The sequence below is a fragment of the Schistocerca cancellata genome, chromosome 1, assembly GCF_023864275.1.
Source record: "Schistocerca cancellata isolate TAMUIC-IGC-003103 chromosome 1, iqSchCanc2.1, whole genome shotgun sequence".
In the NCBI taxonomy this organism is placed as follows: Eukaryota; Metazoa; Arthropoda; class Insecta; order Orthoptera; family Acrididae; genus Schistocerca; species Schistocerca cancellata.
In genome coordinates, this window is record NC_064626.1 from 938,873,667 (window position 1) to 938,895,690 (window position 22,024).

Sequence of the window (22,024 nt, forward strand, 5' to 3'; positions counted from 1 at the left end):
ATACCAGTTCAGGTGCAGATCACTCTATGCTGCTGTGACTCTACAGAGCCCTTTTCCAATCCTGAATTGACTATGGGACTGTGGTTTATGGTTTGGCAGCGCCCTCAGCATTGCATTTACTTGACCCTGTGCACCACTGCAGGGTTCAACTAGCGACAGGAGCTTTTATGATGAGTCCTGTGACCAGTGTACTGGTGCAGGCTGGAGTCCCTCCATTGCAGATCAGACATGCACAACTGCTCGCCAGGTACATTGCACACATTTGTAGTTCTCCTGTGCATCCAAATTAGTCTCCTTTTCCAGCCCGTGGCAGTCCATCTCCCACTTCGGCAGCCGAGGTCGGGGCTAATGATTGTGATTCGCGTGCGGCCCTTTCTCTCCAAACTAGAGTCCTTCCCATTACCACCTCTACTTGCGGTCTGATCATGTACACCTCCAAGGTGTACACCTTGGCTGCAGCTTCATCTGGACCTTCCATGTGGCCCTAAGGACTTCATTAACCCTGCGGCTCTCTGCTGTCCCTTCCTCTAGCTTCTTGACATGTTCCAGGGCTCTGAAGTGGTTTACACCAACAGCTCAATGGCTGATGGTCACATAGGCTTTGTGTATGTTTGTGGAGGACATATTCAACAGTGCTCCTTGTCAGATGGCTCCAGTGTTTCCACTGCAGAGTTGGCAGCCATATTTCGTGCTATTGAGCACATCCACTCATGCCCTGGCACTTCATTTCTGCTGTGTACTTACTCGCTGAGCAGCCTACAAGTTATCGACCAGTGCTATCCTCACCATCCTCTGGTAGATCCATCCATGAGTCCTATGCTCTGGAATGGTCCTGTCGTTCGGTGGTGTTTGTGTGGACCCCAGGACACGTCTGAATACCAGGCAACCGAACTTGCCGACAGGCTGGCCAAACAGGTGATGTGGAAACCACTTCTGGAGAGAGCATCTCCGAAACTGACCTGCATTCTGTCTTACACCGCAGGGTTTTCCAGCTTGGGGGGGAGATGGAATGGCATAACAGTATGCACAACAAGCTGCATATCATTAAGAAAATGATGAATGTGTGGAAGTCTTCCATGCGGTCCTCTCACAGGGAATCAGTTGTCCTCTGCCGGCTCCGCATTGGCCATACATGGCTAATGCATGGTCACCTATTCTGTTGTGAGGACCCACCTCTGTGTCACTGTGACTCCCAAATGACAGTCATCCTGCTCTTGCTGGACTGCCCACTTTTAGCCGCTCTTCGGCAGATTTTTAATTTTCCCAGCTCCCTACCTTCGGTGTTGGGCAACAATGCCTCAGCAGCAGCTTTAGTTTCAAGTTTTATCTGTGAGAGTGGATTTTATACTTCTATGTAGGTTTTAGTGCATGTCCTTTGTCCCTCTGTGTCCTCCACCCTAGTGCTTTTAGGGTGGCAGTTTTAATGTGTTGCAGAGTTGCTAGCTTCTCCTTTTTATTCTCATGGTTGGTCAGCCACTGTAATCTGCTGTTTTGTTTTACTCTCTTCTGTTTCTAGCTTGTTTTTTTTCTTGTCCTCTTTTGTCCCTTTTAGGGTTTGCGGCATTTCCATTGTTCTTGTAGTTTTCCATTCTTTCCATTTCACATTTTGTGTTATGTCTCATTTGTTTTATTCTTACACTTGTGGCATTGTTTTATTAGGAACAAGGGACTGATGACTTCATAGTTTGGTCCCTTCCCCCCTCTTTCAAACCAATGAACAACAACAGATATAATGATGTGGAATCTGAAATTAATGAAAAGTTAGGATCTTTTGAAAATGTGTGCAATGTTAAGTTCAATGCTGTAAAGCAGGTATTGAATACTTTGAAAGAGAATGTAGATAAGAATAATGAATTAATACTGATTATTTAATCGCAAATTGCAGGTGTCAGTACAAGAGTAGATAATGCAGAAAGAAATTCCAGAGAGAATAATGCACTCTGATATCATAAATGTAAGTAGTTTGGAGGAACAATTTGAAGAAATTATAGATCAAAAAGTTAATGAGAGTATTCTCTCATTAATATCTGGGAACGTATCACCTATTCCTTCTTCTGAACTTAATGATACCAGGAAGAGTATAGAAGACCTATGGAGAGAACTTAAGCTTATTCAAGATAAAGTAGAAAAAAGGGTAACGTCACCTAATGTGGTGTTAACAAGTGAAGCTGTGACTGTTTTACAAGGGGACTAATTCAGGATTATCTAGAAAATTCCGTAAATTTGAGCCGGACGGAGATGTACATCCAACCCATTTCTTAAAAAGGTTTAACCAATCATTACCAAAAAATTGGTAAGATACTAAGAAAATTGAATTTGCTGTGGGCTAACTTCTAGGGGATGCCTCAGAATGGGGTACAGTAAATATTGAGTTTTTCCTCTTGGGAGGGCTTTCAAAAGAAATTTAAAGAAAATTACTGGTCTGCCAGTGCACAAGAAAAGTTAATATCAGATCCATGGGACCCAGGTGGAGTCATATATCCCCCAGAAACATGAACATTCTGAGTTAACGGGCAGAGTGACGACCATTGGATCCCGAGTTGTTTTCGATGTTTCTTCCAAAATAGTCTTCTGCACCAAATTCCTTTAAAATCTTAAACTATTCTGTCATATACCCTCTAAAATCTAGAAGTATCCTGGAGTCTTATTGCTTAGAAAACCAAGTAGGACTATAAAATAGAGAACAACTTAAGAAAATCACCGAAAAGAAGTCATATCTAGACAAAATAAACTGAATAGATTATTATATTTATGAAGAATATAATGTGTGACTATCCTGACAATTGTTCTTCCATAGTGTATACCTTTCCTATTTTGTGTAGAGTATTTTATATCTTTTATGAGATGTTATATAGATAGGAGGCTTTGTATAAAAATTTGAAATGGATGGGTATTATAGATAAGAGCATGATTTACACGAACAGATAAATCATGACTAACACAAAACACACAGCACAGCTTTCAAACAACCCTTACAAACAAGTGTGCCTGATTCATCATCATTTGTCGTCTTCATAGGGTTGCTAGAATTTCCTATGGGTACTTCGATGGTGAAGGTGGGACAAGTCCGTTCAGTAGGAGACTATTTAACACCAAACCACCTCCAGTATCTCACTCAAGTAACTGAGGTAGGGATCCTGGGGAAGGGGGGTGGGGAAGGGTTTCCTGTCTTTGGGGCTATCTTCTTTCTCTTCTTCAATCCTAGCATCCACATCTATTTTTTCCTTTCTTACTTCTCATTTGAGGACCTGTCTATTTTTTCCCCTCTTTCCATATTCATGAAGTTCTATCATTGAAGTCCTTCCTTGTTTCCGTGGTTTCTAATAACCTACATCTTATCTTTAGATAAGAAGGCCAAAGAATCAGATTACATGAACACACATCTGCATATACACAAGTATATACTTAGACACAAACATACAATTACAGACTTGAAAGCCTGTCACGATGTGAGAACTGCCAAGTGTTGTAGGGGAAAATGTGGGTACATCTAGAAATATGCACACGTATATAGGAAGCTATGGCAGTTCTACATTGAATATACATAAGAAAAGGTGTATATAAACTAATATATCCAAAAAGAAAGATGATGAGACTTACCAAACAAAAGCGCTGGCAGGTCGATAGACACACAAACACAAACACACAAAATTCAAGCTTTCGCAACAAACGGTTGCTTCGTCAGGAAAGAGGGAAGGAGAGGGAAAGACGAAAGGATGTGGGTTTTAAGGGAGAGGGTAAGAAGTCATTCCAATCCCGGGAGCGGAAAGACTTACCTTGGGGGGGAAAAAACTGTTTCACCTCAGTAGTTTTCTTCTGGATCCATGCTAATTCATTCAGAGAAGCTTTTATTTCTCAAAGAGGATCATAACATTTGGCATTAGACTATGGTTCCATTTCCTGGTGCTTTTTTCCAGTCACATGATAATGTTCCCTAATCATGATATTCTTAACTAAGAAAGTAGGTAATTCTGTTGTAGACAGAATGTAAAAGCAAACAGGAATTTGGTCATGGCCTGGTTTGTTTACTTAAAGTAGTTGATACCAATCCCTTTTACTTAATTGTCCATGTTATAATTCAAAAGTATATTGTTACATTGTTTGAATTACCTAATAGTGTAGACAATGATGAAATAAATATGTAAGGCAAATTGCATCATAATTTCAGATAAATATTACTCACCTTGAAAAATGTTACTCACCTTGCAAAGTTGGTCTGTGTCACAACTGCTTCCTTTACTCCTGTATAACCTATTGCAAAGAATTTGTCCTGGGTTTATTTAAATGACAAGTCACTGGAACATTGTTGCTTTTAAGCATTTTCTTTTATTTTCATGTTCTTGAAACACTATTTACCATCACATATTGAACACTGCTCGAAAATACATGGTGCAACTTGCTTGAGTCATACAAAGAACTTAGTTGATCAGACCCCACGTCCCAAACTCAACACATGCTAAACCCACTCTGACAAAGTGTAATACAATCCTGATGTACTTAGTGCCAAAAAATAGTATATGTATTATGAACCCAGCTTCCAGTACATTCTGGATCAGGATAGCGTTAATTAATATCTTCATTAAAACTGTTTTTCAGATTTAGTTTACATATTGTTTTCTGAAAATAGTTATTTAAGTAAAGATATACAGCCTTAATGGTTAATAATAAAGGTTGAAACTTCCTACAGAAAATAGTAGCTTCCTGTTTCCTATAAAAATTGATTTCACTTTTGATAGTAAATTAGAGAAACTATAAATGATCAAAATTTTGTTTATAAATGATCAAAATTTTGTTTATAAATGATCAAAATTTTGTTTATAAATGATCAAAATTTTGTTTATAAATGATCAAAATTTTGTTTATATGAAAACTGAAGCAAGACAATATTGTTTAGTCTGAATTTGTTTTTAGGTTATTTACTTTGACAACTCTGACAGTATTTATCTTGCACCATGAAAATTAGTTATGAAATGTCAATACAAATAATAAAAATACAGTAACAGAAAAGTAGCCATTTGGTAATCAAATATGTTCAGGAAATATCTGCATATGAGAAGTATATAATTTAAGTACAAATATTAAACTGTCTGGCCAAAATTTACACAGAATCAAACATTTTGAACCATTACAGAGTCATAACTGATTTTAAATAAAAGGAATCTGTGATCTCATTAGTCTGTGAGGTTATCAAATGGTGCTAAGATAGTATCCTCATACATTAATTCATTTTGTTTGGAAGTTCACCATTTGGTAATACAAATGTATTAAATTAACTAACTTTAAAAATATATTTGTAAGTATGCTATCAATGCTGAAACACTTATAGTGCAGTTTTTTGTTTCAGATCATATGCAGTAGTACCACATGATCGAAATTATGAAGACAAAGGATTTTTTGTTGATGTTAATTGTGTAGGTGATGAGTATAATGTTAAACAGTGCAACTGGTTCTCAATATACAATAGTTCATGCCATTATTTACTTGCTATTAAATGTATAGGTAAGTCAACCCTCAAATTTTTTGAAATTATAAATTTTTTAAACATGCACTGCTTTTTTGTGAATTAGTCATCTTACTTAAAAGATTCTGCTTTTATATGGATATGGAAGTTGGAAGGAGTATATTGCTGTTAAGAAGAAACAATTGCCAGTTTTTGGGACACCCATTGCATTTAGTCAGATTGTTCAGGAATGTCGATATCTACATTGCTCAACTTCAGATTCTGCAGCTGCACACTGAAAAAAAAATTGTTTCCATTGAAACCTCACAAAATTCTTAATGGAATGACTGATCCCTCTGGGAAATAACTAGTCCAAAGAGAGGCATATACCACATAAAGAACATATTTTAAGATAAACCTTGGTAACAGCACTGATGTCATTTTTCCTGGTCATAAAACATTACTATCCTTTTAAATAGGTAAAAGGTTAAGATTTATTGCAGGATCTGAATAATAAATTTATGAGAAGTGATAAATTTCTCATGTTAAAAGCAGTATCCTTCCAAATGGAATAGGTATTTGCTCTTACCCAGTAGTGATAAAATTGCACAGTGAAAAGTTCCCATGTAGACACTCCCTGCACATTGACCTGAAAGACATGGTGGCAGGGACAGTTCATCCATGTAGTACATACTATGGGCCTCATTCTTCACAGGTTGTACACTCGTATTGCCCAGAATTTTTGGAGCAAATTAACTGCTGGTTTTTAGCTAAAAATAACACTGTGCAGGATTGTGTAGGCCTGATTGTGTAGTGATTTAGGATCACTGTAAATAATAGATCATATACTTAAAATTGTATACTTTCAAATGTTTGAAAGCTACATAAATGTAACATTAGTTTATCAAACCGCATTTTACATATTACACTGATTTATTTGCAAATTTGACAGTTATTTCCTTTTCCACCATCCACCATTCATTTATCCTGTTTATACCTACTCTTTCACATTTTTGTGCATTTGTTTGTGACAAACTGCTCAAATTGACTTTAATGCTGTCCCTGCACTTTAATTGCCAAACTAAGTAGTTTACATTTTCTCCCTGTGACTTTGGCTTTGTTAACCCAGTTTTTAAAATGTCACCTGTTTTCATGACTTTCTCAATCGATTTTTTTCCTTTCTTCTTTTCCAATTACTTTTATGTATCATATAGATCACCCACTCATTACTGCTTATTAACAATTTTTGTGCAAATTTTTCTAATTTTGCCAACTTCTTTTCTTCTGTTTTCTATCTTTTTCAGCCTCTGCTTATTTATTTCTTTTTTTGCCACTCCCACAACGGAATCCCATCTCACATCACATCTGTTCTTTTCAAAAACATGCCTTTGCACTATCAAAACTATCCCACTATCCCATATTCTATTTCTTGAAACGTGCTTGTTGCTTGGAGTTACTCCAAAAGGCCTAAAATAGAAAGTCCCTGTTTCTGGCTGCAATCCTACCCTACACTAGGCTCTTTTACAGTTTCAGATACAGCAATCTCTTGCTCTTACCAGCTAATCTGTGACCTATATGCGTCATCAGCCAATTTCCACTCTACCGGACTTCTCTCATTCTACAGTACCCTAGAGTTATCTGCCCCTCATGTTTCCTTGAGTGGTATCATCTGCCAAGCCAACTTCAAACTGCAACAACATGCCAGAGTTCACCTTAAAAAGCTATCCCACCTTCTCAGTGGTGTTTCTCTTCCTGTCCCTCTGCAGCTCCCTAAACAGCCACATCATCAACCATCACTCCTCTCCTACAAACCAAACTTGGCCAACCTCCTTACCATCCCACAGCCTTCACCACTGCCTCCCCGACCAGTAATGACTCACAATCACAAGAACCAGTCACAACAGTACAGTGTTCTCAACCTCTTGTCCAAAGCACTCCCTCCCCCTGAATTCTGTATCATCCATGGATCTACTTTCCTTTACAGTTAATGTCAACTTGAAATATCGCTCTGGAATCCAGTCCCAAAATCTTCCCAACAGCAAACCTGACATTGAAATCAGCCTTGAGCAATTTCAACCACGATCCCAACTTGATCCACCACCACTACCTCAAAATCATTGCTTACAAACATTCCAAGAATTCCTCACATCCAGCATTGCTTCACAACCTTCTGTCAGGTCCCTACAACATGACCCTAACCTGTCCTTCACAGAACTCCAGGTTCTACATTCCCTCAAAGCTAATGACTCCATCCTTATCCTCCCAGCAGACAAAAGATCTACCGCTGTGGTACTTGACCGATAGGAGTATGTTAGCGAAGGCCTACGCCAGCTGTCTGATGCCTCTATATACAGCATCTGCCATAATGACCCCTCCATCCCTGTGATTCAAACTGACCTGCAGTCCTTCGTAAAAACCTCAGGACCCTCACAAGGACTTACAGCACAATCCATAGAACTTCTTACCCACCCAAACCATGCACCTCTATCCTTTACCTTCTTCCTAAGATTCACAAACACAATCATTCAGGCTGTCCTACTGTTGCTGGCTTCAAAGCACCCACTGTATGTACATCTGCCTAGGTTGACCAACACCTACAATCCATAGTATGACAACTTCCCTCCTACATTAAAGATACCAAACATTTCCTAGATCATCTGAAATCTGTGCCCATCCCACTCCCACCACACACCTTGCTTGTCACTATTGATGCCATCTCCCTCTATACCAACATCCCACACGTACATGGTCTGCCTGCTGCTGAACATTTCCTCAATCAATGCCCACCTGATTCTAAACCTATGACATCCTTCTTGCTCAACTTAATGAACTTTATACTTACCAACAATTACTTCACCTTTGAGGGGCAGACATAAAACCAAGTCAGGGGTACAGCCATGGGAACCAGGATGGCTCCTTCCTATGCCAACCATCTCATGGGTTGCTTGGAGGGGGCTTTCCTGGGATCTGTAACTCATCAGCCCCTGGTTTGGTTTGGATACATTGATGACATCTTTACCAAATGTACTCGTGGTGAGGCTGACCTGCCAAAATTCCTGGAATCTCTGAACAACTTCTCCCAATTAAATTTCACATGCTCCTGTTCTGAATGCCATGCCACTTTCCTTAATGTTGATCTCATCTTCACCAAAGGCCAGCTAAACATTTTCATCCATGTTAAACCTACCAACAAACAACAGTACTTACATTTTGACAGCGGCCATTCTTTCCATGTCAAATGTTTGCTCCCATACAGCCTTGGCATCTGAGGAAAATGTATTTGTTTGGATGCACACTCTTTACAGAAATACACTACCATTCTCACTTCAGCCTTCACTGCATATAATTACCCCACCAGCCTAGTTAAAAAGCAGATTTACCGGGCCATCGCATTCAATCCTGGTACTGTTGATTCCTCTAAAAATCAACTTCGAAGCACACCATTGGTGACTCAGTATTATTGTGGTCTGGAATGTCATGCCCTGAAATGAGATCCATTCTGTCTGAGATTTTTCCCACCACACCTAGAATAGCTTCCATCACTGTCTCAATCTCTGCAATATTCTTGTAAGACCCTATGCTCCTTCTGCACCCATCTCCCTGTCCCATGGCTCCTACCACTGTGACTGTCCCACTGCAAGACTTGCCCTATTTATCCTCCTACCACCACCTATAACAGCCCTGTAACTGGCAAAACATATACTATCAAAGGGAGAGCCAGCTGAAAAATGACATGTCATATACCAGCTGTTATGTAAACACACACTGGCCTTCTACCTTACATGACTACCACCAAATTATCAATTCTGAAGAATGGGCATAGGCAGAGGATGTATACTGGCAACTGGCAGTATCCTGTTGCAGAGTATGCTCTACAATGATTACAACACCTGTTCCACCACACGCACCATCTTAATTCTTCCCCCAGACACCAGTTTCTCAGAACTCTGCAGGTGGAAACTAGCACAACATGTCCTTGGTTCTCATCATCCACCTGGCCTTAATTTACATTAATTCCTTCCATTTCAGCTTTTCTTCACAGTAACTACTTCTTTGTTCACTTTTTAGTTTTCTACATCTTTTATTGTCTTTCCCATCTATTTTTCACTGCCCCTCCCACCAATGTTGTGAACAATGCACGTATTAACTCATGCATGATGTTTAAATAGTAATCTGTCTGCATATTACCCTGTCTTCCTCCTTTAAGCTCTCAGGTTTTCAAATCTTGTCCGATGCAGTCCCAACAGTCAGTCTTTCCTTTCTGTCCTGTATGGTAAGTCTTCTCTGACATGCAGTTCTAGGTGACTTTCAAAAAATTTTGTCAATAATTGTTTTCATTGTTATCCCTGCATATTGTTTCACCATCTACACCTGTATTCTGCAAAGCACTGTGAAGTGTATGGCAGAGGGTGCATCCCATTGTGACAGTTATTATGGTTTCTTCCTGTCCTGTTTTCACTTAGGGTGTGGGAAGAGTGTGTGTTTGCATGCCTCTGTGAATGCTGTAATTATTCTGATCTTATCCTCACAATTCCTATTTGAGCATCACATACAGGCTTGTAGTATATTTCTACTATCATCATTTAAAGCCAGTTCTTGAAACTTCATGGAATAGTTTCTCTTTGTCTGCCAGTCCAGCTTCTTCAGTGTCTGTCTCACACTCTCCCAAGGGTCAAACCTGTGACCATTTGTGCTGGCCCCCCTCTGTATACATTCAATATCACCTGTTTGTCCTATGTGGTATGTGTCCCACACTCTTCAGAAATATTCTACAATGAGTCATATGAGTGATTTGCAAGCTGTCTCCTTTGTAGACTGATTGAACTTCCCCAATATTCTATCAATAAACCAAAGTCTACAACCTGATGTACCCACAACTTAGCCTACATGACCATTCCATTCATTTCCCTACAAAGTTCTACACCCAGGTATTTGTATGAGTTGGTAGATTAAAAGCAGTGACTCATTGATATTATAGTTACAGGAGACTTAATTCTTTTCATTTGTGAAGTGCACAATTTTGCATTTCTAAACATTTCAAACAAGTTGCCAATTTTCATTCCACTTTGAAATCTTATCATCTGACTGAATATTTATGCAGCTCCTTTCTTATAGTACTTAACTATAGATAAATGCATCGTCTGCAAAAGTCTGAGGTTACTATTTATATTGACTGACACGTCATTAATATACAACATGAATAGCAAGGGTCCTACCTCACTTCACTGAGGCACATCTGAAGTACCTTCTACATCTGATGATGACTTTAGATTTCAGATAACATGCTGCAGCCTCCCTACCAAAAGTCATCAATCCAGTTACAAATTTCACTTTACCCCATATGACCATACTTTTGACAATAAGCATCAGTGTGGTAATGAGTAAAATGCTTTTTGGAAATCAATAAGTACTGCATCTACCTGACTGACTTGATCCAAAACATTGTCACCAGAAAAAAGTTTGGGAGTTGCATTTCATATGATGTTTCCAGACAAATTGATATAAAGGATTTGGATGATAGTTCTGTGGATCACTTCTACTGCCCTTCTCGTAAAGTGTGCCCTTTGCTCTCTTACAACTAATGTGTTGTAACATTCCAGGCTTATGGTTACCATCCCTGCATTAGGTATTACTAGATGAATACTCTTATATCTCCAGCTATAATTAAATTCAATTACTTTTCAATAATAGGAAAAAGGCTTTTAGAAGAATAATAGAAATACCAAACAGTAGTTAAAATATCCTTTGTACCATAAACAATCAGAATCAGATTCAGGAAATGAATATATGGAAAATGTTTAGATAAAAGAATATAATTTGTTCTCATCATCTGTAAATGGTAGAATTAAATCTTGAACCTAATTAACAAAATATAGATAATTGATTGTTTAGCATTGTTAGAATGCTTATTTCTGAAATTTCAATATTAATGTGATTTTTGTGTGTAGAAAATGTCTTAAACTTGTTCTAGCAGAGTAGGGAATATTATAGTGTTTGATAACGTTGTTAAACTGTTTCATACTATAAATTATGTTTTGCATTATTATAGCCAGTAGTACATTGTAGGAAGAGTATAAATACTCAGCCTCGAGTATTGTTAGGCAGATGAGTGTTGGACCCACTAGAGGACAGATCTGTGCATACAGTTGAGATAAGTTCTTCGTGCATCATTCAGATTTTGATTTACAATAGGGCATCTCATGTATTGGACACTGTCTAAAACAGAATATTAGAACAGTGCAGTGATGGGTTATTTTGGAGTGTTAAACAGTTTAATATCGCAAAAGGCAGAATATGTGACTTTATATTTGTACTTTGTTGAGTATTAGTGTTGAACAATGCAGTGGACTTCACACATGCATTACTACCACATTACTGCCTCTGGACTATTTAATATCACCAGTGTAGTATGTGCTACCATCGGTTAGCTGTAGTAGTAACAACGAGGCTTATTACTCCGAAGATTGATCATGAACCCGTAAGATATAAGTTTTGAAGTGAATAAATCTACATACTTACTGTACTTCAGCTGTGGCCTACATCATTGTAGTGAAATCCATTGTTATCCTGCATTTATTGAACAAGCATATTTTAGCTCATGTATGCAGTCATTGAGGGACACTGAAGGCAAGATGTTCACAGGTATTTAAATCATTTTTAACGACTCACTAACTGGTGGGACGTTAAAACATATGGTTTTTTGTTTGGGGATCTGTGATAGATTATAGTTAGAAGAGGGGTTAACTCAGCCACAAAATCAGCTGTTTTAGACAGTGTCCAACACGAGTTGCTCTATTGTGAATCAAAATCTGAATGATGCACCAAGAACTTCTCAACTGTATGCACAGATCTGTCCTCTGGTGGGTCCATTAGGGATAACATTGGGCCCTGGAGCTTTGTTCAGTTTTAACAATTGCAGCTGTTTCACTGCACCATTGACACTAATACTTATTTAACTCATCTTTTCAGTGGTACAAAGATAAAATTCTCCTAGGTTTTTCTTTTGTAAAGGAATATTGCAAAACAGTTAAGCATTTCAGTTCCTGTCTCATTTCCTAGGGAGTGGATACTATGATTTGCTGTGCCTTATTGTGAACATGTATCACATTACAATTTACACATCATTTCTTTGTATGTTTAACAAAACTCTACTACAAATTTTTCGTGTGTCCTTGCATCAAATAATCTTCATGGCTCGACAAAACAAATAACCAGAATACCCCCAAAGTCTGGTAGCTGTTTGTTTGAATTAAATGTAGTGACAGTCTACCTCAGTTAAATCCCCCAGGGGGCTTGCCACTCTTTGGTGGATTCATGCTTGGCTACCATGGGGCCCCAGCCTTTGCAGCATCTTTTCCCTTCTGTACTGCATGTCTATGCCCTCCCTGTTCTTTTACCCCACCCTTGGGGAACATGTCTGAGGTGTTATTGGGAATGTTCTGCATTGTCCATCGCTGACATAAGAACAGCCTCACCACTGTTTCTCGTTCCCTATTCCTTTCTTTGTTTACCTTCTCCTATCCTTCCTCTGCTTTGGCATTTGAGGTTCCTCTTTACCATCTTCCCTGTGCACTTCTGAAGGCCGGCCCAAGTGTCTGACACGTAACAGGTGATGAGCAATTCATAATTCCCAGACCTAGGTCAGCAGGTAGGGATTGCACATAACCCCTGGTACAGGCCAGTCCCAGAGAGGGGTCAGTGCCTGAGCTCTACATTCCCAAATTGCCAATAGGTCCCTCTGACAGTTGTTCGGGAGGTGTGACCTGAGGTGTGAATAATCACCTAAGGCAGGTGCACCCCCTTGTGAAGAGGGCTGCCAGTTGGAAGAAGCACACCATCAGACAATGGAAATCAGAGGATTTTCTTGCAATGAGCCAACCATCTTAACAATCAGTGTCTACAAAATGTAAACGGAATAAGGCTACCGATTCAAAGACCCTTCCTGCTGTACCATGGTTCCTTGTAGTCTAATGTACTGAAGACAGTCAGTCCTTTGCAGTGGTAAATCCATTTATTGTTCGACAAGGTGTCGATGCATTTGCTGGCCCTGTGAAATCATGCTCTCACTTACAAAATGGCACTTTGGTTTTGGATATTACTTCTGGTTCTCAAGCACAGCTGCTTGCCACCTTGTTTCTCCTTGGCTATCCTGTTGGTGTCAAGGCCTATAACACTTCGAATTCTTCCTGTGGTGTTATTTACAGCAGGCTGCTAGACAGTCTGACCGAGGCTGAAATCCAATCATACCTCTTATCAGGATGTCACTGCTGTGCATCATATGATGAAAAAGGTAGATTCCTCCTTAGTGGCCACACAAACTCTTGTTCTCACCTTTAATAGAGTTGTACTTCTGTCCAAAATCAAAGCAGGCCGTGAAATTATCATAGTATGACTGTACATTCTGAATCTGATGGGCTGCTGCCAGTGTCGTCGTCTCAACCACACTAGAATGTCTTGTAGACACCCAGCCAAATGTGTAGCCTGTGGTAGAGATGGGCACAAGGGTGATTGTCCACTTTCTTCTCCCTACTGAATCAACTGAAATGGTGGCCCTGCCCCCTCCTCATAAGATTTTCCCATGTATCTTAATGAGCGGGCAGTCCATGAGATCAGGGTAAAGGAAAAAGTGCCTTATCTGTTTGCTCACAAGATATTGGCAAGTCACAAACCCTGCATTCTACTGCCTAGCACTACCGTCTTGGTACATCTCACTCCATGAAGAACATGCCAAGCAGACATGCAATCTCAAATTTAGCTCCAAGGTTGTGAGATTGCCCAGTGTTAAGGTAGCATCGCCATCCCCTTGTCCAGCTGTGTAACAAACCATCAAACTCTTGCCTCAAAGGGCTAAGCAACCAGCTACACAACCATGAGGCCAGAAAGGACAAAAGGATTACTCTTGTGAAGACTTCCTACGTCCCTCCAGCCAACCAACACTTAAGTCTTCCTCTGATAACCAGAAAGGCTCAAAGAAGTTCAGCAAAGGTAAACAGTCTTCTCCTTTGCTGACTTGAAGAGCCTCTTCAACAGTGTTGCCATGTGATAGCTTCGTCCGGCTGGCCTCTGTGTCACCAACGCGCACAACCAACAGTTTTTCTGCACTGGACTCCACAGACTGACAGCACAAGAAAGCTGATGCTTCTGGGGACCTCATGCAGCAGGATCCTCCTGCCTCTGTGCCCTGTAGCAGTGAGTCTTCACAGGCTGGCGCTCAGCAGCAGCTGAGGTGACACACTTAATTTTTTTCCTCCTCAGGCCTCTCCTCCAATGGAATGTTTGTGGCCCAAAGAGGATATATGGCTGCTTTTAGAATCAGTGTCCCCCTCTACTTTGCCTTCAGGAAACAATTGTGTCCTCATGACTGCTTTGAGCTTCTGCATTTCTTCCCAGTCATTTTGACCTCTCCCTGAGGTCAGCATTTCATCTCGTGGGAGAGCTGTGCTGCTCATATGGAATGGTGCACATAGTCAACCCCTCTCTCTGGCTCCCCATCTTAAAGCTGTTGCAGTTCGCCTTTTCCTCCCTCACCTAACTTTTCCCTTTGTACCATTTATATCCCTATGTCATTTGATGTCACCAGGGCAGACTTCCTCTGGCTTCTTGGGCAGCTACCTCCCCCATTTCTGCTACTTGGTGACTTTAATGCACATCATCCCCTTTGGGGTTCTCCCAGAATGTGTCAGAGGTGCCATGTCAGACACCTTTATCCAGGAAAATTGTGTGCCTCAGGGTTCTGTCCTGAGCATCATCCTCTTCGCTATTGCCATTAACCCTTTAATGGCCTGTCTTCCACCAGGCATCTCCAGCTCCCTTTTTGTTGATGATTTTCTCATCTCTTGCAGTTCTCAATGGACCTGTCTCATTGAGCAGCATCTTCAGTGATGTCTTGATCATCTTTACACATGGAGCATTGACAATGGCTTTAGTTTTTCCACTGACAGAACCATTTCTATGAATTTCAGGTGGCGCAATTGATTTCTCCTGTTATCTTTACATCTAAGGCCTGTTGCTCTTCCGTTCATTGAAACTATGAAATTGCTGGGGCTAATGCTCAATAGGAAACTCTTGGTCCTCCCATGTGTCTTACCTGGAAGCATGCTGTATGTGGTCCCTCAATGTCCTAAGTGTCCTCAATGGTGCTTCCTGGGGTGCAGATCAAACCACCACCCTCCTCCATTTGTACCGGTCCCTTGTCTGTTTGAAACTAGACTCTGGTTGCTTTATGCCTCCGCATGTGTTTCTCTTACGCTGTGTGAACACTATCCACCATTGTGGCATCCAATTGGCCACTGGTGCTTTCTACACTAGCCCGGTAGTGTGTGTCTGCTGAACCACCACTATCCTACTGCTGTGACTTTATCCTCAGCTGGTACGCATGCTGTTTGTCTGCCATGCATGGCCACCCATCCTATGCTTCCTTCGTAGATGACTCCTTTGATCACCAGTATAGGGCATGTCCCCCTGCTGTCACCTCCTGGAGTCCACTTTTGGCACTTGGTGTGGCAGCTTAACTTCACACTACCTGCAACTTTCAGGTGGGTGCGAACCCTTAACCACCTTGGTTTTGTGCAGTGGCCTGTGTTAAACTTGGCCTTCATTTACTTCCTAAGTATACTACTGCAGCCTTGCTCTATTTTCATGACCTTCTCATGGAACTTTTCAATAATACTTTTTTGTGCACAGATGGCTCTCAGACTGTCTGGTGTTGGATGTGCCTCTGTTATTGGCATGGACATTTTTCAGTATTGTCTTCTGGCACACTGCTCAGTATATATAGCCAAGCTCTTCACCCTGTATTAGGCCACATAGTACATCTGGTGCCACAGGCTTTTCAACTGTGTCCTCTGCTCACTCTCAGCACCCTTCAAAGTCTCTGTGCACTGTACTCTGCCCATCCCTTAGTGCAATGGATCCAGGAAAAGCTCTCACTTGCTCACTCTTGATGGAGCCACTGTGATGTTTATGTGGGTTCCTGGTGATATTGGTCTGCCAAGAAACAAGGCTGCTGACTGCTGCCAAGGCTGCAGTCATTATACCTCAGCCCACTAGTTGCCCCCCTGTGGGTCCGGGGTAAGAATAGGGCCGAGGTATTCCTGCCTGTCGTAAGAGGCAACTAAAAGGATTTTCAACTGTTTCGGCCTTCCATGTGATGGTCCCCCTTGGGGTTTGACCTCCTTTTTTCAAAATTCTACAGAAGTATGAGCCTTTTGGGGCAGGATGCCTTACGTGGTGTATCACTGGTCCTCAGTGCACTAAGACCTTGGCACTCAGCATTGTAACGGCGTTGTAACCACACCCACTATTCCTCAAATTGGGCCTAAATGCCTGATGGGTTGCACAAGTTATGCCCATAGTGCGTCCCCATCTGCAGCTACAATCATGATGGACTTTCCATGGCACCCAAAATCCAGCACGGTAGCCAGCCCGTTGTGGTGGGGTCGTCTTGTACCCTCTAGGTTGTAGCCCCCTGACAACACAGGGATCGTACTGCCGATACCTGAGCTGCGCCCTCCCCACGTCGGCCAAGGAGTAGATGCCCGTCTCCTTGGGGCATCGGGACTCCCGGCAATGGTCATCCTGCCGGGTGGCCCTTGCTGAGGCTGGGTGGCGCCCGTGGGGAGAGCCCCTGGTCGGAGTGGGTGGTATCGCGGCGGACATTTCGCAGATGAAACGTCAACATCTATCAGGTCGCTCTGGGGCCGAGTCTTTTAAAAAGAAAGGTACTGTCTCTGGTTCTGGTTCTCCTGCCCTTTCCCCCTTGGCCACTCCCTGGGAGGAAGGACAGGCCCGCCGGCTTGGGGCGAAGTAATTTGCCCGCTATTTAGTCTGTTCTCGGACCGATGGGGGGACGTTCACCACCAAGCCCATGTTCTTTGTCCAGCACCGAAGACATCTTTGGGGAAATCGAGGCTCTCAGTAAAATGCGTTCGGGGTCCGTTCTTATAAAGACCGCCTCCACCACACAGTCGGTGGTGCTCCAGGCGTGTGACTGACTAGGGGACATCCCAGTGTCTATTGTCCAGCATCTGGCACTGAATAGGACGCAGGGGGTTATTTTTCATCGTGACCTCCTGCTTCAATCTGATGAGCTCAGGGCCAACCTGGAGTGCCGAGGCGTGCATTTCGTCCGGCGAGTTCAGCACGGCCCCAAAGACCGTCGCATCGACACTGGAGCCTTTATCCTCGCCTTCGAGAGGGACGTTCTCCCAGAGAAGGTAAAGGTGATGTGCCACCAGTGCGACGTGCGACCTTACATCCCGCCTCCTATGCGCTGCTTTCGGTGTTTGCGCTTTGGGCACATGTCGTCACAGTGTGAGGCTGAGCCCCTTTGTGGCGATTCCGGACGTCCTCTTCGTGAGGAACATACATGCACCCCACCACCTCGGTGCATCAATTGTCCTGGAATCCACTCACCTAGATCTTAAGACTGCCCCGCGTATCAGAAGGAGAAGAAGATTCAAGAATTAAAAACTTTGGATCGTCTCTCTTATTCTGAGGCCAGGAAGAAGTATGACCACCTCCATCCCATGACGTTGACAACTTCGTTTGCCTCAGTCGTGTCCACTCCTTCCACAGTATCCTCACCCCTATCCTGTCCCCCCTCCACCCCCTTACCCCATCCTGGGTCTACGCCTCCGCCTCCCAAATCCCTCCCTTCCAAATCCTCCTCCCTCGCAGCCCCTGCCCCCTCTGCCCCGGGGGCCACCCTTCCTCCTCCTCCTCCTCCTCCTCCCCCTCCGCCGCCTGAGAAGCGATCCTCTTCTCAGGCGTCCATCGGGGAAACGTTCCGGGCCCCGGCTTCTGAGGTCCGGCGTTCCAAAACGAAGCCGGGGTCCGACATTCCAAAACGGACCCCGCACGTGAGGGCCTTCTTTGGGTCCAGCCCCATGCCTCATCGGCCTTACAAGAAGAAATCTTTATCCCCCCTCCACCCCGGCGCGTTTCATCTGACGCTCCATCCGTGAGTCGCTGCTCCCGGCCGTCCTCAGTTTCGCTGGGATGCTCTGCTGCCAGGTGCTCAGCTGGCATCTCGTCGGCGAATGATGCTGCCCCTCCTACGCAACCCGGGAAAGTGGCCGCTGCTGGCGACGACTCGATGGAACAGGATCTGCCTCCCACTGGTTGTAGTGTTGTTCTCTTGACACTTGGCCCTCCGTGGCCGTCGAGGTGACCAGCTCTTCACCTGTTTCGTTCCCCCTCTTTTCTGACTAGCGATGGCTTTGTTACATTGGAACATAAGAGGTATTCGATCTAATCGGGAGGAATTACAACTGCTCCTCCGCCTGCACTGTCCGCTCATCCTTGGTCTCCAGGAAACAAAGTTGCACCCAACTGACCGTATTGCCTTTACCCACTATACCTCGGAGCAGTCTGACCTCACCCCTGTGGACTGTATTCCAGCTCATGGTGGGGTCATGTTGCTCGTTTGGGATGATGTCTATTACCATCCCCTCCCATTGACCACCCCACTCCAAGCAATAGCTGTCCGTATTACTCTTTCTGCCTTTACCTTTTCTGTTTGTACCGTCTACACTCCATCGTCATCCGCAGTTAGTCGGGCTGACATGATGCACCTGATTGTTCAGCTTCCTCCGCCGTTTTTATTGTTCGGGGACTTCAACGCCCATCATCCCCTTTGGGGCTCTCCTGCATCCTGTCAGAGAGGCTCCCTCTTGGCAGATGTCTTCAACCATCTCCATCTTGTCTGCCTCAAAACTGGCGCCCCGACATTCCTCTCGGACTCTACTCATACCTACTCCCACTTGGACCTCTCGATCTGTTCTACCACTCTTGCCCTTCGGTTCGAGTGGTATGTCCTTTCTGACACCTATTTGAGCGACCACTTCCCCTGTGTCATTTGTCTCCTGCACCACACCCATCCCCACGTCCTTCGAGCTGGAACATACCGAAAGCTGACTGGGGACTTTACTCCTCCCTAGTGACCTTTCCGGACCACGATTTTCTCAGTTGTGACAGTCAGGTCGAATACCTCACAGCTGTTATCATCAGTGCTGCCGAACGTTCCATTCCTCGTACTGCCTCTTCTTCATGTCGCGTTTCCGTCCCCTGGTGGAATGAGGCTTGTCGAGACGCTATCCGTGCTCGACGACGTGCTTTACGCACCTTTCGCCGTCATCCTACGTTGGCGAATTGTATTGGATACAAACGACTCCGAGCGCAATGCCATAGTCATCAAAGACAGCAAAAAAGCTTGGTGGGCCTTCTTCACCAGCTCCTTTAACAGTTTTACTCCCTCTTCTGTCGTCTGGGGTGGCCTGCGCCGGCTGTTGGGCATTAAGGCCCACTCCTCGGTACCTGGCCTGACTTCAGGTGATGAGGTCCTTGTTGATCCTGTAGATATCTCCAACGCCTTTGGCCACTTTTTCACGGAGGTTTCCAGCTCCGCCCATTACCACCCTGCCTTCCTTCCCAGGAAAGAGGCAGAAGAGGCTCGGTGACCTTCCTTCCACTTGCTGAATCTGGAAAATTATAATGCCCCCTTTACTATGTGGGAACTCGAACATGCACTTGCACTGTCCCAGTCCTCTGCTCCGGGGCCAGATGCCATTCACATTCAGATGCTGGCACACCTTTCTCCGGCAGGCAAAAGCTCCCTTCTTCGTACCTACAATCGCGTCTGGACCGAAGGTCAAGTCCCCATGCATTGGCATGATGCCGTCGTTGTTCCTATACCCAAACCCGGGAAGGATAGACACCTTCCTTCTAGTAACCGCCCCATTTCTCTTACAAGCTGTGTCTGTAAGGTGATGGAGCGCATGGTTAACGCTCGGTTAGTTTGGATTCTTGAATCTCAATGGCTACTTACCAATGTTCAATGCAGCTTTCGTCGCCGCCGCTCCACTGTTGACCACCTTGTGACCTTGTCTACATTCATCATGAACAACTTTTTGCGAAAGCGCCAAACGGTCGCTGTGTTCTTCGATTTGGAGAAGGCTTATGATACCTGTTGGAGAGGAGGTATCCTCCGCACTATGCACAGGTGGGGTCTATGTGGTCGCCTGCCCCTTTTTATTGATTCCTTTTTAACAGATCGAAAGTTTAGGGTACGTGTGATTTCCGTATTGTCAGACGTCTTCCTCCAGGAGAATGGAGTGCCCCAGGGCTCCGTCTTGAGCGTAGCCCTTTTTGCCATAGCGATCAATCCAATTATGGATTGCATTCCACCTAATGTCTCAGGCTCTCTTTTTGTCGATGACTTCGCGATCTACTGCAGTGCCCAGCGAACATGCCTCCTGGAGCACTGCCTTCAGCGTTGTCTAGACAGCCTATACTCGTGGAGTGTGGCAAATGGCTTCTGGTTCTCTGAAGAGAAGATGGTTTGCACCAACTTTTGGCGATATAAAGCATTCCTTCCGCCATCCTTACATCTCGGTCCCATTGTTCTCCCATTTGTGGAAACAACTATGTTTCTAGGGCTCACACTGGACAGGAAACTTTGTTGGTCTCCGCATGTCTCTTATTTGGCGGCCCGTTGTACACGTTCCCTTAATGTCCTCAGAGTTCTTAGTGGTTCATCTTGGGGAGCGGATCGCACTGTCCTGCTTCGCTTGTATCGGTCCATAGTCCGATCAAAGCTCGATTATGGGAGCCTCGTCTACTCATCTGCTCAGCTATCCCTCTTACGCCGTCTCAACTCCATCCACCATAGGGGGTTATGTCTTGCGACCGAAGCTTTCTACACTAGTCCTGTCGAGAATCTTTATGCTGAAGCTGCCGAATTACCATTGACCTACTGGCGCGACGTACTGCTTTGTCGGTATGCTTGCCGGCAGTCCTTCTTCGCCGATTCTCTCGACCGTCAGTATGGGTTGTATGTGTCTGCTCTGCTGCCCCCTGGAGTCTGCTTTCTTCGCCCTCCCTACCACCTTCAGAGAGGGTTTGAGCCTGACACCACCTTGGCTCCAGGCTCCGGTTCATGTTTATCTCGACCTTAGCTTGCTCCCGAAGCAGGGTACTCCGGCTGCAGTGTATTGCTCACGGTTTGTCAAACTTCGTGTGCGACTTGCCAGTCACACCTTTATTTACACTGATGGCTCCAAAACTGACGATGGTGTCGGCTGTGCCTTTGTCGTCAGGGCCGTCACCTTTAAATACCGGCTCCTCGACCAGTGTTCCAGCTTTACGGCCGAGCTTTTTGCTCTCCATCAGGCCATTCAGTATGCCCACCGCGACCGCCATTCATCGTATGTACTCTGCTCTGATTCACTCAGTGCTCTTCAGAGCCTTGGAGCTCCATATCCGGTCCATCCCTTGGTGCAAAGGATCCAGCAGTCCCTCCATTCCTTCACTGAGGGTGGCTCTCCTGTCAGCTTTCTGTGGGTTCCCGGACATGTAGGAGTGCCTGGGAATGAGGCTGCTGATGCGGCAGCCAAGGCTGCAGGCCTCCTGCCTCGGCCAGCCTCCCATTGTGTCCCGTCATCTGACGTTAGTGGGGTTGTTTGTAAGAGGCTTGTCCTTGTTGTGGGATACTTGGTCCTCACTTCAAGGAAACAAGCTGCGGGCAGTAAAACTGTTCCCAACTGCTTGGACAACCTCCTCCCGACCATCTCAGCGAGAAGAGGT

At 43.9% G+C, this 22,024-nt stretch overlaps 1 protein-coding gene across 2 annotated transcripts in view; it reads left to right on the forward strand.

Moving 5' to 3' along the window:
- The window catches only part of LOC126162696 (uncharacterized), a 173,419-nt gene that overhangs the window by 66,104 nt on the left and 85,291 nt on the right, over positions 1 to 22,024 (forward strand). For both annotated transcript variants that reach the window (XM_049919353.1, XM_049919359.1), the window contains exon 3: positions 5,345 to 5,499. In XM_049919353.1, the coding sequence (XP_049775310.1) occupies positions 5,345 to 5,499 (155 nt within the window). The remainder of the gene's footprint in view (positions 1 to 5,344; positions 5,500 to 22,024) is intronic.